This window comes from Harpia harpyja, chromosome 1 (genome assembly GCF_026419915.1).
Source record: "Harpia harpyja isolate bHarHar1 chromosome 1, bHarHar1 primary haplotype, whole genome shotgun sequence".
NCBI classification, from domain to species: domain Eukaryota; kingdom Metazoa; phylum Chordata; class Aves; order Accipitriformes; family Accipitridae; genus Harpia; species Harpia harpyja.
The window spans coordinates 75,048,549-75,062,194 of NC_068940.1; the positions used below are offsets into that span (position 1 = coordinate 75,048,549).

At 40.1% G+C, this 13,646-nt stretch overlaps 1 protein-coding gene across 16 annotated transcripts in view; it reads right to left on the reverse strand.

The window, feature by feature from the left end:
* Nucleotides 1-13,646, reverse strand: part of HDAC9 (histone deacetylase 9) — a 498,787-nt gene that overhangs the window by 107,317 nt on the left and 377,824 nt on the right. For all 16 annotated transcript variants that reach the window (XR_008237086.1, XR_008237087.1, XM_052800654.1 and 13 more), the window contains one exon: nt 9,804-9,911. Coding sequence is in view for 14 of the 16 variants with exons in the window: in XM_052800654.1 (XP_052656614.1) it covers nt 9,804-9,911 (108 nt within the window). In the remaining 2 variants the exon portion in view is untranslated. The remainder of the gene's footprint in view (nt 1-9,803; nt 9,912-13,646) is intronic.

A 13,646-nucleotide genomic window follows, 5' to 3' on the forward strand; every position in this document is an offset into this window, starting at 1 on the left:
AACATTAGAAAAAGGATTCATGTCTGTGCCATTATATGATTACCTTTAGTTAAATTTGAGGATGAAGAGTAAAGCCTGAATAGAGATATTCTAAAATCTTTGCATATTTGAACAACAGAGAAGTCTGCCCAAACTCAGTTTACAGAGAAGAACCATTGCAGATAGATCCACTTTGTTGGATCTTTAATGAAAACTAAGAAAAAATGTTAGTCTTTTTCCATAGTAAGCTAAGTATTCTCTTCTTTCACGACTCCAAATAGGTAGTTGCATGCTTGATTTCCAAAGAACAGAGGTGTACATCCCACTGTGGCCTTCTTGTCTTTGGTGATATAGTTGACTCCTTCCTGTGGTGTGCTGGGCATTGGGCTACATCATGCTTGGGCATCTACTATACCTCTCCCTGAACCTTTCCAAGGCAAGCACTCAAGACAATACCATAACACGGGTGGTTACTCCAGGGCTTGGGACTGACCATCTACAACAGAGTTCCACTGGTGTTTCTATCATACGAGGAGGTAAAACTAGACATAGGCAATTTTTCCCTAGGGTAATATGTGGTGGCTGTGGCAAGGTGTGAATCACTCTTCCCTTCGCTTGGCAGTGGAGAGCTTATTCTGCCTAGATTCCAAGTGGACTAAAAGTGACCCAGCCAGTCTGGCACTCCAGGTATGCTGAGAAGCCTGGCTGAGAAGCAGTGCATACTAGCTTCAGCCTGGTACTACTCTGGTAAAATCATCTGGCTTTTTGTTGACTCCAAGAAAAGCCAGTGCCATGCAATAAATAGCTATGAACCCCAGCAGGCACTCCAAGAGCACTTATTTAAGCAGTAGAAGACTCGGGTTCAATTCCTTCTTGAACATGAGGATGAATTTGTAAATATTCTTCCCATACTTGTTTGTGTATTTAGATTATGTGGTCCATAAAGTAGACACTGAGACATATCTTTTCAGTCTAAATGAGTTTTTTAATAGGTCTGGAGTCATGATCTTCCTCAGCTCTTACTCAAACTTATGAATCTTTAATTATCTCCTGCAGAGTAGCAGTCCTTCAATAGAGGACAAAACACCACCACTGAATCTCAAATTTAAGATATGACAGTTTCATATGGAGTTTAAAAATGGATTCCTTTCAACTGAAAAGATAAGAAATTGAAGTTCTTCTTGTATTTTAAGCTGTAAAACCCTGTATGAAAGAGCAATGCCATCCAGCCCAACTATTCAAGAGGGAAGGGGCACAAACTGAAATAGCGGAGGCTCCATCTGAACATACGAAAATGCTCTTTTACTGTGAGTGTGACTGAGCAATAGAACAGGTTGCCCGGTGAGGTTGTGGAGTTTCCATCCCTGGAGATATACAAAAGCCATCTGGACATAGTCCTGGGAAACTAGCTCTAGGTCGCCATGCTTGAGCAGGGCGGGTGGACCCAATGGCTTCCTGAGGTCACTTCCAACCTCAACTGTTCTGTGATTCTGTGATTCTATTCAGGAGCTGGTAATCTTTGAAAAAAGGCTTTCAGGAAAATGGGCGTAATCTCTAATGATGAGCAAATTTCTCGGCAGAACTTTGTCCTGTTCACTAGCTAATTGCAGCTGCACACATTGTTAAGGACAGCTTTCTCAGGAACCACTGTGTATTTCATATGGAGACCAGGTACCTAACTGAGGGTCTGGATTCCGCACTTGAAGCTCAACATCCTCCTAAAGTCAGGTGTTAAAGTTTCTATTTTCTACATGTCTACATCCCTTAACCTAGCCCTTAGCTCTTAAAATTAGCAGTGCTTAAACATGGCATTCTTGGACATTCACTTGTTTTTCATGGAAAGGTTTTATTTTTGCTTCAGTGTGCACAGGCTTCAGAATGAGAAGCAAACCACTGAAGCTAATACTTCATTTCTTTGTAGAAACTTCTTCGGTTATTATACGGAAATGTATCCATTCCTCCTGTCAGAATTGATATTCCTTATGTTTTATATATATACAACTTTGTATCCTTATAAAGTTATATAAAAACCTATTTCTTTACATTTAAAAGGTGCTCCACACAGTGTATCTGACAGGGTGTAACCCCTGAAGTGGCCTTAGTGCCATCTTTAACCCTGCTATCTCTGGCTTAGTTAACTCTTAAAATAACAAACATCAGGGCTGCTCTAAGTCTCGGCTGCCTACAACAATCCCCTTGCAACTGGTACCCTGAAGAAGATAACCACATTCTTACCGGTGTCACTTATGCTGTAACATGATCCCAAGCTATGCCATCCAGCAGGGAGGGTAACCATAGGAGTGAGTGGTGTAAGGCGGAGGCAATCCTCAGTTACATGGTTAGGACAATTTTACAGGCTATTCATACTGCCAGAGCAGGAGGCAGTATCTGGCCCTGGGGGTCTACGAATGCAGTGAACAAGAACCCATGATTTAACAGACCAGTATTAGCAGCATGTAGATTTGCCAAGAAAACAGTAATGGACATGAGGGAATACCATTTTGTCTTGCAGAGGAAGCTAGCAGAGGCCAAGAACACAGAAATGGACATTAAACATTCAACTCTGTGATGGAAACAAAGAGTTGCCTGTCTGCTTTCCTGAAGGTCTAAGAGGATAGCACCAGAAAATACACATGAAAAGTTGGTGCTTGCAGGCTGAATTATATACAACCGTGATGGCCTGTTCAGCCACAACTAGTGTTAACTATATTGGAAGAGAAAGCAGCCAAAGAGTTTTAAGAACAGAGTGGTCATGGAGATAAGCTATATACCACACATATAATTAAAGTCGTACTACTATATGAAATAATAACAGTCATTCAGCTATAAATATAACCATAATTGCTGGGATGAACTATCTAAGAGATGGTTCCATATGAAATTTTGTAATTTTGTAAATTTGTAAAAGCAAAGAACACAAACTAGTATCTAAAAGACTTCATTGGTAACTTTGATTGATGGCTTTTATCAATCAAGTCTTTAACACTAGTAAAATAAGCATTCATTTGTTACTGTTTTTTACACACTATGCATTGTTAAAAATGCTGTGCCTGGGTGCGGAAAAAATGCCTTTTTTTTGTAGCTGCCACACATCACTCAGAAATTTTTTTAAGGCAGAGGGAGAATGTTATAGGGCAGAGGGTGAGACAGGGAGGTAGAAACAAGGGTCGGGCAGAGCCTGCAGGAGGAGAACTGTCCAGGAGGCACCTGAGCACAGAATACTTGCCAGGAAGGGAGATTTTTTTAGGTATCCAGAGGAGCTGTGGGGGGGGTTGTGTTGTTCAGGCAGGCATGGGAATTTGCTGACCTGAAGCTTTACTGGAGGGAGGACACTGTGGGACTAGGGAGACATTTGTTTTTAGCTCTTTTTGTTTATTATGTCTTTAGAAAGATACTTCATTTTAGGTTTTGTTCTAAGAATACATAGCAGTAGAGCTGTGAAAATGGCTGACTGATTTTTATACAGAATACTTTTAAGACTAGAAAACTAAGAGCTTGGGGGGGAGTGCGTTGGTTAAGCTAATTCTGCTTATTCACTAGATTAGTACAATTTACCATATGATGATTCCTCCATAGCCCTGTGTGACAAAGGCCTTGAGAACAGTAATAACCAAGCTCATTTGGAATGAGACTTTCAAGTTCAATTTAAGTTATCCACCAATTATACAAAACACCAGAGTAGCAATGCCCAAATGCAGGAGGTTTATTTCGGTATTGATTCAACCTGACATATCAGAAAGAACCATCCCAGGAACATATCAGATTCTGGTTCTGAGGAAACTCATTTCAATTGCTTTCATTCTGTTAAATGACCCCTAACTGCCAACAGGGCAGCTTCGCACATGTGTGTTCGTGTACACACATACATATGATAAGGCAGAGAAAGGACTTGTGCTTCACTCAATTCAGCTGAAATGGATGTTCAAGACAGTCTCAGACCATGCTTTTAACTTATGTGCCTTTTTTCTTGAGCATTCTTTTGCAAAATTCCTTCTTAATTCATTCAAACTTTTCTTTAAAATAGGGAATAACCATACATATCCTACCAACTCTTAATAGTTTATTGTGTAGGTCTCTTCTGTTTCAAATTTGTTGAATTAAAAATATATGGTGCTTACGTGTTTCTATCACAGAAAAGAGTGGTGCTATCACCAACGTTGACATATTTAAAGAATAAGCAAAGTAAACTAGACAGTAATCCTTATTATGGGTACTGTACTTAAAATAATTAATTCCAGCTTCTAATAGTACTGAATGGGGTCATCTGAGGCTGAAGAAAACCATTTCAGAAATGTTCCTTTGGATTTTCAGTAGTTCCATGGTCTGCTCTGGCACTGAGTGGCCCATGATGATGGAAAGTCATCTGCCTTTGCAAAAAGAGGTTCTTATTAGGTATACTCTTTTTAAATTATATTTTTCACTGGTTCAATATTTTTTCCTGCCAGTCAAATGTAAGATATTAAGGGACAGCCAGAGAAATGTATAACTTGTTATCAGAAAAGAAGTTAAGACACATTTAATGTTCACAAAACAGCACACAATAAAACAACCATTACAAAAACAAATAATATTTTGAAGGACATTATTCAACAAAGAATAATACTTGCAAAATTATCATATTAACATAATCAACTATCTGAATTCCAACTTCTTAAAAGTAGTATTAATCATTTAATAAACACCTAATATATGGCAACAAAAAAGGTGGCAGCATCAGCATGAATAATTTGGTTAACAAAAAGGAAATATCAGCAACCAAAACTCTTTCAGAAAAAACAGTAATTTGGCAAGCTAAGTCCTGAAGGTGAGATTCTCTGCAAGCTCTAAGAGTTACAAATGAAATCTGAAACTCAAGAGAGACCACAGATGCAGAAACCCTCCTTATTTTTCTCTGAGATTTGTCTAATGCAGGGTTTGGACAACCTCTGTACTCATCCAGTTCAGCAGCAGGAGGGAAGCGTCTGCTGCGCAGGATAGCCAGGTGCAGGCAAGGGGAGAGTCTCTTGGTGCCTAGCTGCCTCTGAGTGATGTAGCGTGCCGGCAGGCAGGGGAGGTGAACAGAGCTGAGCATCAGAGTCGATGTAAGGGAAGCAGCCGGCCTGGGCTGGGAAATAAATGAGAAGGCAGGGCAGGACAGCACCTCCCAGTGCCACCAAGCCACTAGATCATGCGCTCCTGAAATCTGTCTTGTTATTGCAGAGCAGTGACTGGGACACCACGAGTGTTCCTTTTGCAACATGCTTCTAGCACATCTCTATTTTCCTTTGGAGCAATGCAAGAGAGGAAGGACATCCTTAGGAGACACTTCCAGGAAAGAAATGCTCTCTCTGCAGATGCAGATCTTTTAGGGCCCTCTTTCTGAAGGTGTGGTCATTAGGTAGAGGCTAGAGACAGTGATTTCCAAGTTTACAAACTATACTGCATGCAAGAAATCATATGCAGGGCACTACCTGTATTTCTTCCCCAAGCCCCAAGGAATATATCGTAAGACTTCTCTTATCTGTTAAAATTATTTATTGGATATAGATAATGACTGCAGTGGAATTATATTCAGCCAGTTCCGCATATTCCACTCTTCTAAAGATCTGTGGTCAGCCAGCAGATTATTAGAAGCTATCTACATAAATCTGTTGGGGAAATGAGAAAGGAGCAAAGGTAGATACAGAAAAAAAGCTAGACAGGAGAGCTATGGCACTGATTCCATTTAATTACTTCATCACGCATCGGCAGGTTTCCTAAATTATAAAAAGGTCAAAAAAGGGTGACCTTCATGCAATATTTAGGCTCATCTCCTATTGTAATATTGCCAAGATGACATTCATCATACATGCAAATAAATCCATGAAAAAAAAGGAAGAACATAGCATTTGACTCAGTATAACAAACATCACATTTATCATACTATATATTTCAGTGGCGTGATTCTTTATTCTCTATTAAATGTTATCTCAAAAGTGCATCAAATGGATCTCAATAAGTGCTCATTATATTATTAACACCCCCCCCCAATCCTTAATTTTGATTGTTTGATATAATCAAATAAAAACCATCCAGATTAAGACTCCCCAGAGAAGGGACAATTTGTCCTGATTTAAAAAAAAACCACAACCACCGTAATTTACTATTACGGCAGCAGTAGAAATTCAGTAAACCCTATTGTTCTACATCCTTAGCACTGTCGTATTGATGCTTTCTCCATTAGTCAAGTAGATCAAAGAAATCTGATGTCTCACAAGGGGTTTGAACTACAGTGAAGAGAACTCTTAACTCCTGGTCAGTTTTTGAACACTGTCCAAATCAGATGAACAAAATGTTGCTGTTCTCAGACAAGACCTGTGTGAAATGGGACTGACAGTCTCAGGAAATTCAGAATAAAGTAAAGAACCTTCTGCCTTGCATACGAGTTTGACTCATGCCCAGCCCTATAGTGAATCTCTCAATTGTTCTGCAGACTTTCATAATTAATTTTGTAGTCTCAACCCTTTTCTTAGCAGCATGTACCTATAGTTCCAACCTATTACTATCACTCTATGCAATAGCAAGTGACATCAGTAGAGACCATGGAATAAGTATAGAAATTGAAATGTGCTGTCATTCCTGAAATAGACTTCAAATGTTAGATGCCAGTCAACACAGGGCAGTTTATGCTTGATAGATGCTACACTCTAGCTAGGCAGTGAAGACATTTATCTTCAGTATTGTACATAATTTGTTTTTTAGATTAATTTAATACCTGTCCATAAAATAAACTATTATATTAATTTTCTTTTTAGGAAAACCATGTTAGACTTTTTAAAAACATATATATTGATTCATCAATCTGTAAGAAATCTTTGGGCTGCTCATACCCAACTAACTGACAAATTTGATAATTCTCAAGTCAGAAAAGCACTTATTAAATGAATGACTTCAGTTTCTCATTCCTGAGGCTTCTTGTCTCAGACTTTGCCTATGCTAGATAGTTTTACTCCGAGGTTATCCTAATGTTGCTGTGGCTGTTTCAGAAAAAGGCATCTGTGATTCTCCAGTGGAGTGAGTAGATAATCCACTGCCTCCTCTGCTGCAATCTGGAGCGCTGCCCTGTGGGAAGTCCTTGCTGTGTATTGTAAGTCTGCCACTGTGAACTTCAGGACATGTGGCTCTTCTCAGAGAACTGTGGGATTTCAGAACAAATCAGTATGCCCTGTCTCATAATTTACTTTTTTTTCTTAAGATGACACCAAACTGACAGCGCACCATCTGATAGCAATCCGTGGTGGTAAACTTCCAGGGGAAAACTACAGCATGTTTCTCTACTGCTCTCATCTTGCTGTTTACATGTAGCAGAGATGTTATAACTTACACACAATTCTTGGAAGGCGCTTTTTTGTCATCCAAAGATTCTGAAGCTGCAGCAGATCATTCCAGATTCCCATCAGAGCTTAATCCTCCCACTCAGTGCTCACAGAACAGGCCCCAAATGGTTGCTTCACATGCATATTTGCTCAATGAACGCACATGGAAGTGGTCAGCTTCACTTACTTCCCCTCAGATCTTCACAAGTACGCTACAAAACTGGCATTTTGCCTATACTAGAAACAGCTGATCAATGCAACACGTATGTTTTTAGAGGGAAAATGGCAGCAAGATGGAAAAGCAACACGTAAAGTCATAAAGGTAGATTAGAACATACAGATCTGTGGGGCTAAAATCTTACCGCTACCTACAGTCTCATCCTGAACACTGTGTAGAAAAACCCAGAATACACGGCAAAAATCCCCCTAATGTTGTTTACCATATGAGGGTATTGGGAGCAACTCGCCAGCAAAACCCAGGTTTGTATGGATGCAGTGACAAAGCAACCAAAGGAGGACTCTGCTAAAACAGCTTATGTCAGGACTGGTACATTTCCAGAACTTCTGCTAGGATGCTTTTCTTCTGTCAGTCAGGCCTTAATAACCTTTCCATAACCTTAAATTATAAATACCACATGCAGATTGTTAGTTCATACAGTTGGCATGGTGACATGTAAGTCATTGGGCTTCATGCTGGAAGTATAGGAGCAGGTTAGATAAACACCTATCAGGAATGGCGTGAGTATTCCCAATTCTCTTTCACAGCAAATCCTTTTCATACCTATTTTCTTGATGATTTGGTATAAACCAACTACTTGGCATGTCTACTGAATAATTACCTTTCCTATGTCTCAACTGCAGGTTGCATGAGACTGCTTCAATTCTCTGCACTGTAGACAAAGATTCTATTTAGGATCAACAAAAATTTTACAGTGAACTACAAACTAGTACTAAATTTAAAATAATTGTTTACAGACTGTTGCAACGCCAGTAGCAACCAAGGTCTCACAGTGGCGGATGTTTGATTCTTTTCAGCTGTCCGTTACACACAAACAACCAAGAGCATTCACACTGTGGAAAGACACCACAAATGTACAGAGGTAAGCAGTAAAGATTCTGCAGTGGACCCTGCTTTTGTCAACTGCGCACAGGACGTATCTCATTATTCTTATCAAAACTTGCTTTTATGTTGCCTTAGAAACTGATGTATGTCCTACAGTTGCCAAAGCTAAAAACTCGCTAAAAAAACCTTCTTCACTTTCGTTAGTCCTGGTGGGTGGGAATAATGCACAGTGACTTGTGTATTGAATCCTACCATGCCCAAAAAGCTTAATATGAATGAAGTACCCCTGAGAAAGGATGCACAACAGGATCCCATAAGATGCACCCTGTCCTTGACCTGAGATTTCAAAATCTGTACATTTTGTGTAGGACCTGGCTAATGATTTCAGTGTCTGAATATGAAAGTTTAGTAACTGCATTCGATTGGGTCAGGGCTATAGTACTGCATTTCACCTGAGCATGCTGTCATTTACGTACTTATATATTCTATATCTATGTATATGCATAAACATATGTACCCCTCCCCACATATGTGGCTAACATACATATTTTGACTGAAATAAGACCGATATACAGGAAGAAAATTCTCAAGTTCAAATACAATTTGGAATTTTAAAAATCATCGTACCGTGCTAATTCTAAAATATTTATTTCTATCTTGATTTTGGAAACATGACTGAATCCATTACTATTTGGACTGGAAAGTGAATAAACAGTTTCATTAAGGAGGCATGTTAGCTCCAACAATGTTTATTGGGGCAAGCCTGCACTCCGGCTGCATATGGTGTACCTTTAAATAGGGCTGTTAAAATACCAAATAAAATGTCAAAGTCCGTCAGGTCTGGAGCTTTTATAAATTGTTTAGACTGGGGATAATTTGGGTTTTGTACATCATGCCTTACAGATCGCGCGGCACGGAGATAGGAAAGGAAAGGGGGCCAGGGAGAAGAACGCGGGGCAGTCAGCCTGGCGGAAAGGCACCTCCTGGGTCACCGCTCTCCTCACCACCCGCCTCCCTCTTCCCCTTAGCCTGCACGTCTGCTGTTTGCCTCCCCTCTCTCTGGGTGGTATCCTGAGGTTACGCACGTGACTAGGCAGCCATATTAAAAAAAAAATTTAAAAAATTCCCTTCAAAAGGCAGTGCCACAGCCACTTGCCAGAGATGTGCACGCTCCGAGTAACTTTGCCCCGGGCTGTAGCAGCTCTGCGTTGCAAGCACCCACCACTGCTTCAGCATGTCGACAGCAAGATTGTCCCCGGCGAGGCCTTGAAGAGCCGCCTGGGCTGCCACACCTTCGTGGCCACCCTCCCGGCCCTCCTCCCGCCACCCTCCCCAGCGCAGAGCGGAGCGGTTGAGCATCGCCTCCCCTCAGCCCCCCCCCCCCCACCGCCCCGGCTCTCCCACCCACGGCGCGGCCCGGACCTCACCTTCAGCTCCCGGGAGGCCACGCGGGCCGCCAGCTCGATGACACAGCCCACCGCCATGCGTGCCGCCCCGGCCGAGTGCAGCTCGTTCCAAACGGTGTCACTGTCCACCTGAGCAAACAGCCGGCCCCGGGAGGAAGGCAGGGGAGAGAGGGAGAGGGAGAGGGAGAGGGAGAGCATAAGAGAAAACAAACCCGTGAGGGAGGGCTGGCAGTGTGACAGCCCATGTACAATAACATCAGTCTTCCGTCCTGGCCAGCTGAAAGGCCTTCTGGACATGGCTTTGCTTATGCTTTTTCTCTGCACGGGCTTCTCCAATGGAAACACATTCCTGTCATGCCTCGCTGCCATTCCCTGTTTAGATTTCTCATTACAAACAGCGTTACATCGGCCGGGCTGGGCCTGCTCACCAGCCGCCAGACGCCGTGTGCCGGGTCCTCACGCCGGCGGGGGGACGGGGACCTGCCAGTGCCGGGACAACGCGTCTGGCGGGGATGGCCACCGCTGGCTCCAGTGGCCGTCACGGGCCACCCGTGACACCAAAACTTACCAGTGGCTCAGGTCATTACTCCTCTTTTGAAAAAAAAACAAAAAACAAAAACCGAGTAGTAAGCACTCGTCTCTCCTACCCATGCTGGAGTTGTTTTTAAGTGATTGAAATCAGAACAATTAACTGTTTGGATTAGTTTCAGTAGTCACTATTGCCATAGACAGAAAATAAAATTCAATAAAATAATGTGCAACCCTTGCTGTATCTCCAGTTTTGACGAAATGAACTAATAAGTTTTGGCTGAAAGGCTTTAGGTCCCACTTGGTAACAGATGAATGTGGTTATTATAAGCAGAGAAAATTATCTTTTGCGCCTTCTAAATGAGCAAGTGTGACATGTAAAACATTACATGAATATTATATAAAATAGAAGGATAAAATATTATAAAGATAAAATATTAAAAAGGGAATAGTATAAAGATGGCTAAGCAGCACTGCTCTAAAGCTCCAACTGGTATGCTAAAGTTTTACTTTTGAAATCTATTTTTAGTAACTATTTATTTGCAGAAACATACCAAAAAATATAGGTGAAATGTTGTATATCCCTTATATGATATTATGCCAAGCAGACATGATGGTGTGAAATAGTCTGAAAAAGTCATCCAAAGAGACAGCCAGACTTCCTCGATGCTCCATGGGAAGTGCATTTAATTGTATCATACCGTACAAATTTATCATGAAAAGAAAAACATTTAGGGATAGACAAAATACTGTGGCAGATGCTATTTGGATAACTTCCAAGCACACTGAGACATGTTTTCAGTTTGAACGAGAAGCTTCTGTTCCTAATTTCTTTAAAAAAAAAAAGGAAAAAAAAAAGGAAAGAAAAAAAGAAGGCAACAAAGAAAGAAATCAAGTAATTGAAAATGGATGCAACTGCTACTCGACTCTGGAGGTTCTGAGGAATTTCTCTGATTAGTCATTTGAAACAGAAAGAAGCTTGATCTTCTCTACACCTGTCAAATGTCTTCGCCATTACTGTTACAATAATATTATATTTCAAGCTACTAAAGTGATCTTATTTTTCAGTGTACTGGACCTGAGTTTTCTATCGTTTTGATCAGTTTTGCGTGTATGCAGCAGAACTAATGAAAATAGTTCGTATTCACAGTAGACCTGAATAAGATGACTGGATTTTGCTTGCAAAGTTTAGAATAACAGTAATAACAGCACACTGTGTTTTCATGTGAGAAACTCAAAATGTTGTACAAACACAATTAAGCATCATCAGCTTGATACAGGATGATTTATTATATTTGTTTTGCAGATTGGTAGCTTGAGATTTAAAGAAATTAAGTAGCTTTCCCAAAGATGCACACAAATCAATAGGTAACTAAGAAAATTACAAGAAATAAGAAAGAAACCAAGTAGTAAAAAAAATAATGACATATTTAACATTAGGCAGACATTCAGATTGTCTCTCTATTGCTTTAAAGCAACTGTGAATAAATTTTCATTTTTAAAACAAATAAGGAGATAAATAAGTAGAGGTCATTGGTTAAATCAATTTAATCAAACCATAACAAAGTTTGAAAAATACTGTGCAGTACTTTAAATAAAGACGTATCAACAAGAGGGCTGGGAGGGAGTACTTTCTTACCATTTTTATGGCTAGCAAATTAAGGTTAACATGAAGGAGTGGCTGATGAAAATGATTCAATGGCAGCTGCTCCATACACCAGGGCACGAGCAGGAGCCTGCATCCTCAAAGGGACTATGATTCATTTCCAGGAAGGGCGATTAAGTTAAAATTGTAACCACAGCTTGAGAGTACCCACCCTTCAAGACAGTTGTCTGCTCTGACACATGAGACAGCAGTCTCTCCAACCACCGAACGCTGAGTATTGGCCAGGATACAGCATTTATCATTTTCTGCTTTCAACCGAGTGTGAGGAGACTGAACTGGGACACCAAGACCAAATATCTTCCACTGAAAAATTTCCCTCAGACCACTTGAATGACTGCTACCTAACTTTACCTGGACTAGAAGTAAAAATGGGCAATCAAGAAACAAAACAGTGTTTCCTGAGGAATTTTCAAAACCAACCACCTAAATGTACATAGGAAATTCAAGATATTTTAGCTGATCTCTTCGGCATGGTACATGTAACGAATGGTAAACTCTCAAAGCCAGGGGCAGCTAACTGAAGCTGCATATATTAGTGTGCAGTTATTATAATACAAGAAAACTAACATAAACATATGAATAATTACCCTGAAAAGGCAGAGTGTTACAAACTTAGATGTCAAATTCTATTTCATATTCATGCAAAATTAAGACTGAATTTCTGAGGAACATCTCATGAAGAACAACCTAGAAAAACTTTCATCGCACAGCCAACGCTTTAGCTGTAACAACTGGAAAATGTCATCTCACTCCATTTTATATCATTATTAGTTCTATGTATTGCCTTAAATGTTTCAGGTGTTTAAACAGAGATTTTCTTTTAGTGTTACTCAGTGTTTACTTTGTAAATTGCTGTTGAAATACAGTGATATAAATGGCAAACCCATTAACATTACAGCTACTAACTGGCCCAGTTGTCAAGATGTATATGAAATGCAGCTATGTATAATTCTACTAGATATGCTTTTCTTTATTCCTGTGAGATGAAATGGTTGGATTTTATACAAGTAAAGGGAATAGGATTAGACACTGTGGTTTCTGGTTCTAGTTCATGTATATATCACATATATCTGACAGTCTATCTAGATGCTGAGTATGCATGAATTTGTGACAAATATGATGCTTTCTGAATCACACACTGAAAAAGTCAGATGGAATTTTATAAGAGGTTATTTTTGTTCCACAAGTGCTTTGGAGCAGCCAAAGAATTCGGTAAAAACCTTATCTTGATTAGGATTGGGGGGGGGGGGGGAATGTTATACAAAATTTACAGAAAATAGAGCCTTAGTAGCTTAATGCTAACACAGAATCTTAGTCCTTTTTTTCTGCTTAATTATATATTTTATTTCCATTTAAGAGTCCTTTAAAAAAATTGTCAGGGTAGGAAACTGTTCTGAATGTCTAACCAAATGAAGAAAAATTTTTTTTAAAGCATCAAAATGTCAGTGTTAAACTATGAGCATACTACACATTTTGTTATCAAAAATCCTATCACTGCTGCAGCTCTTCAAAGAAGGATAGTGCATGATAGCGCCAAGAGCCAGAAAACACAAGCCCTACTGAACACTGAATTTCTAACAACACACATATGGATTTACTTCACTCCGAGTTTCCTGAATGAGCACTATGGTTGTAGGCTTTTTCAAGCACATCTACTATAGCTCAATCAT